Genomic DNA, 5,055 nt, shown 5'->3' on the forward strand with positions numbered 1-5,055 from the left:
GTATCGTTTTGTTTGTGTTTTCTCGTAGGTCAATGCCTTATTGCCAACAGAAACCTTCATCCCTGTAATTAGGGGACTAATGACGAATCAGCTCCCATCTGTGAGACGTAAGGCAATGGACCTCTTGAACAATAAAGTGCAGCAGCGCACAAGGTGGCAGAAGAGCCAGGTGAGGCGAAGTGCTTAAACTCGGTTCTTTTAGCAGAAGCCCCTGGAGAGAGATTGATGTAGAAGTGGTTTGCTGAATGTAAAGACGTCAAGTACCACTGTCAAGTCTGGCAGGAGGCTCTCGAGTAGCGAGACGTAGGCTACCTGCCCATAGTTACCTTGCAGGTTCCGAGTTTCTAATTGTATGTCCAATGTGTGTGTTCTCTTGTCCTCTTAGATCCTGCAGCTCTTAGAGCTAGTTCCTGAGCTCATTGCTATTGTACAGTGTAAAAGAAAGGAGGAAGAGGAGGAGCAAGCCATCAACAGGCAGACTGCTTTATTCAGCCTCAAGCTACTCTGCAAAGGTTTTGGCACAGAAAATCCAGTGCCGTTTGCACCTGTTCTGAAAACTGCCATTGATCTAATTTCTTCAGAGAAGGAGGAAAAGAATGTGATGGGAAGTGCTTTGCTCTGTATAGCTGAGGTCACCTGTACACTGAAAGCCCAAGCAATACCTCAGCTTCCAAGGTACTGTTGGGTTCTTTTTAACACAACCAACTGCAGCATGAATTAGTTATACTAAAATGCATTACTGAAGGAACGCTGATGAAGGCCAAGTGGCAGTCTGCCCATGTGTGTGTTTCACGTAGATAAGAATAAAGGTATTTGTAGTGCTTGAAGGTGCTTCCTGGTTGTAGAAACAAGAAACTAGTGGGGAAATGGTAAGAGTTTTATAATCAGTAGAGTTCCTTATGGAGAGGCAGTCTTTATGGCTTTAGAAAAGTCAGACCATACTCTGTATTTTTACTGTAGAACAGATTGCATTTGAAAACATGAGAACCAGTGCAGTTGGAAACCCTGCATGTTACATTATTTTATTCTCCCTATTCCAGAAGAATTCAAGCATCTAACTTGTTGCTTTTAAGACTGTTTTATCTCATTATAAATATAAATTTCTTATTGACATTAAATCTTTAAAGGCAGGGCTCTGAGCAACCTGAACTAGTGAAAGATGTCCCTGCCTATGGCAGGGGGGGTAGACTAGATGATCTTTAAAGATCCCTCTGACCCAAACCATTCTACGATTCTGTGATTCTAAAGCTAATATTCTTCATTAGCTTTGAAAAAGTGAAATACAGCAGAAGAGCCTAGAATACTGAGTTTTCTTAAACACACATGTAAAAATTCATGTGAAAATTGTCCCTGCAGGCTTAACAGATGGATTTATGTGATAGGAAATGTGCCTCCAAATGGTCAGTGGTTTTACCTTTCTCTGTTTATGCTTGGTTATTCACAGGCTGATGCCAGCACTGTTGAAGACTTTAAAAAATAAGAAGGAGCTGGTCTGCAATGAGATTTACTTGCTGAGTGCCGTCACTGCTCTGCTGAAGGTTGCAGAAACATTACCACACTTCCTTAGTCCTTATCTTTTGGATTGCTTGCTGCAGGTGAGCCATCTGACTCCTACAGATACGTAAAGGGGGACAGGATCTGCCCAGTTCCTAGAAGAAGCTACAGAAATTACTTTTTTCTCTCTGAAACTGAAGTAGGAGTGTGTGCCAGCTATGTGGAAGGTTGTAACGTATTACTCTTCTACTCACCTTCTTATGCAGATAACTAAGATTCAGAATGTAAGAGTGCCTCCTACTCCTCCCTCTGATAGGTCGTAGTTTGCCTCTTTGGAAAGGGAGATGAATCCTGAAGGACCGTTCTGTAATATCCATGATCTCACCAAATGTGTGTATCTAACAGCTCTAGTAGGGTAATTCTGACCCCCTGCCACTGACATGTGCATGTTTTCAGTGTTTGTCTTCTGAAGACAGAGAAGCTCTGTACACCCACATCCTAATGTAAGGTGCTCCAAGTGGTGCAAACAGTAAAATTCCCGTCTGACACTTGCAACAGACAACTACTGTAAAATAAGTTCTTGAGTTGTTTTAAGTATGCCTAACTTTCGCTGGATTTCCTGATAGGTTGTCCGCTTGGAAAAGATTGTGGTCGAGTTTGGTCCTTCTTCCCAGCTAAGCTTACGAGTAACATCGTTGAAAACTATCCTAGCTACAAGGCTTGCTCCCCGAATACTCTTGCCAGCAGTTACAAAGTGTTACAGTGAAGTGGCAAATACCCGGAAGGTAAGGATTTTTTCATTCTTTTGAATTGTGATTAAAAAGAAAGAAAGAAACAAAAGAAACAAGCAGTGCAAAATTCAGTTCAACTGTCCCAGCTGCGTCCCCTCCCAACCTCTTGCCTACTACCAGTCTACTCACTGGGGCAGCAGCGTGAGAAACAAAGAAAGTCTTAACACTGTACAAGCACTGTTCAGCAATAGCTAAAACACTGGTATGTTACCAGCGTTGTTTTGGTCACAAATGTAAAACACAGCACCACAGGAGCTGCTATGAAGAAAATTAACTCCATCCCAGCCACACCCAGCAGTCTTCATATATCTCTGTTTCCTTTTGTACCACAGTGGTGATTCAGAAAATTTAGACCTGGGAGAAATGCACCGGTTTAATGTCCTTAGCATGTTAGATGATGAATGCTTGAGAGATCGTCCCATTCATAAAGGCCTTGATTTATCAGCTAGGAACATGAGTTGAGTCCTAATTTTCGTCTGGGCTTTGCTCCTGTCTCATAGGTGCAAACCTTTCAGACTTAACTGGTATCTCCAGTATTGGAGAGGGCAGACCAAATAGGATTTGGGCAAATCCAAATAGGATTTCTTTTCAGGAATCCTACTAACTTAAGCCCCCAAAAAGTACAGGAAAAAGTTTATTTATTTTATCGACAGTATTTTAATGAGTAAATGTGCGAAGTGCAAAAATCCAATTCCCTTGTTATGTTTCTCGGTTACTGTCAAATATCACAGTTGCCTTTGCCTTGCTTTGCTTTTGTTTCGGCAGAACTGCCTGGGTCCCCTTATGAACATTTTGAAGGAGCATATTGTTGGTATGGAGAAGGAGCACCTGATCTCCCATCAGTCTGAGCTGACGGCATTTTTCATGAGAGCCCTGGACTTCCGAACAGAGCATGCCCAGGTGACTTATTTAGGGGGATGAACAGCAACAGCTCAACCTCTACATGCTAACTCTATCAGTTGTTTTAAAAAATATTAGAAGTTTCCATTGCATATGTGTTCTGAAATTCTGGGTATCAAATATTCTGTTCTGGAATCGTTCTTGGGGTAGAAAACATTATCGTCGGGTATTTAGTCTGAAACAGACAAAATTAAAACGGGCTTTGAAAGCTCCAATTCCTACATTTCAAACTTGGAATTATGTTTTCTAATTTTTCTAGGATGATTTAGACGAAGTTGGCAAGACAGAGGCTTACATTATTGATTGTCTAATAAGTATGGTTATGAAACTTTCCGAGGCTTCTTTCAGACCCCTCTTCTTCAAGGTAGGAAGTTTAAATATAATTCATCTGCATCAGAATATTTGTATTTTCCAGTGCACAGACGCAGAAAAGAGCTAATCTGCCCTTCACTTTCAGCTCTTTGATTGGTCCAAAACAGAGTCTACCCTGAAAGACAGACTGCTGACGTTCCACCGAATAGCAGATTGCATTGCAGACAAGCTCAAGGGTCTCTTCACCCTGTTTGCTGGTCACTTAGTGAAGCCATTTGCTGAGACACTGAACCAGGTCAACATTTCTAAAACTGGTAAGTTTCCAGTTACTAACTACAGAGAGGCATTGGCAGGCTAACTCTAATTGCTGAAAGAGGTTAATTATAACTGCTGAAAGTTTAGTCTTACAGGATTTACTTCACAGCACATACTTCTCATTTCTCTCTTTCTTCTTTCTCTCATAAATACGGCATCTTTCGTATTCTGATGGAACCAAAGGACATTTTTCATCCATGGGCTCTGGGCTGCCAGTACAAAGTTGAGACCACATGAAAATTTTCAATGTCAGTCCCAGTGAGTTCCATGAGAATGAATTGTGTGGAAAGAGGGTGACTTGTTTCTGTTTGGGTTTCTTTCTTTTTTTCTTTTTTTTTTTTCATTCATTGACTTCTCTTATATGCTACCTGGTATATTCAGACTCCTCTGCTTTCTTGGCAAAAATAGGTATTACTTTTTTGTATGGGAAACTATTTGCCCATCCGATTTGTAGCGACCTGAAGAAAGCCTCCATATCCACAGGTGTGGCCAAGCACTTTTCCTATAGCCTGTGGCTGTTTTATCCCCAGCTGACTGTGAAGGGCAGCAGCAGACCAGCTAGGGCATTAGCTGAAAGCCAGACAACATATTGCATCCGCTTTATTGTTCTGAGTGATTAGTACAAAATTGCTATGTAGTACATCCTTTAGCTATGCTCACAAACTAACAAAGTTTCTATCTTGTGGGGAAGTTTTGTATTTTCATTTTTTGGATGACTTTTTTTTTTTTTTCTTCGATTGATACGTAGATAAAGCTTTCTTCGACTCTGAGAATAGCACAGAAAAGAGCTGTCTGCTGTTGCAATTCACCACAGACTGTCTGCACAAGCTCTTCCTGTTTGACACCCAGAAGTTCCTGAGTAAGGAAAGAGCAGAAACCTTAATGATGCCTCTGGTCGATCAGGTATTGACAAACACAAAAAAACAATTCATAGCTGATTTCCAGTTCTCCCTTAACAAAAAGCGAGGAATGAATTCATTGTCTTCAGGCAAAGCAGTTAATACTATCTGTAGCCCAAGGCTCTGAATTACTACAATTTTTATCCTCTTTCTAAACGTCTTCATTCTGTAAGGTTCATGCATGTTGTTGAGCTCTTACAGACCAGTGTACTCCTACTGATGCTCTTTGACGTAACTCTTGAGTACCTGAAAGCTAAAGCTAGAAGTGCTTTTGGCTGGCTTTATCTGAGCCTGAATCCATTTGACAAGCTTTTTACTTCCACAGCTAGAAAATATGCTTGGAG

General features: G+C 41.1%; 1 protein-coding gene across 1 annotated transcript in view; it reads left to right on the plus strand.

Moving 5' to 3' along the window:
* HEATR1 (HEAT repeat containing 1) overlaps positions 1-5,055 on the plus strand; it is a 38,115-nt gene that overhangs the window by 31,455 nt on the left and 1,605 nt on the right. The window contains exons 34-41 of the mRNA XM_009329159.1: positions 29-169; positions 386-675; positions 1,445-1,595; positions 2,121-2,279; positions 3,051-3,185; positions 3,445-3,549; positions 3,643-3,811; positions 4,561-4,814. Coding sequence (XP_009327434.1) covers positions 29-169; positions 386-675; positions 1,445-1,595; positions 2,121-2,279; positions 3,051-3,185; positions 3,445-3,549; positions 3,643-3,811; positions 4,561-4,814 — 1,404 coding nt within the window. The remainder of the gene's footprint in view (positions 1-28; positions 170-385; positions 676-1,444; positions 1,596-2,120; positions 2,280-3,050; positions 3,186-3,444; positions 3,550-3,642; positions 3,812-4,560; positions 4,815-5,055) is intronic.

Source organism: Pygoscelis adeliae, unplaced genomic scaffold, assembly GCF_000699105.1.
Source record: "Pygoscelis adeliae isolate BGI_AS28 unplaced genomic scaffold, ASM69910v1 Scaffold77, whole genome shotgun sequence".
Lineage (NCBI taxonomy): Eukaryota > Metazoa > Chordata > Aves > Sphenisciformes > Spheniscidae > Pygoscelis > Pygoscelis adeliae.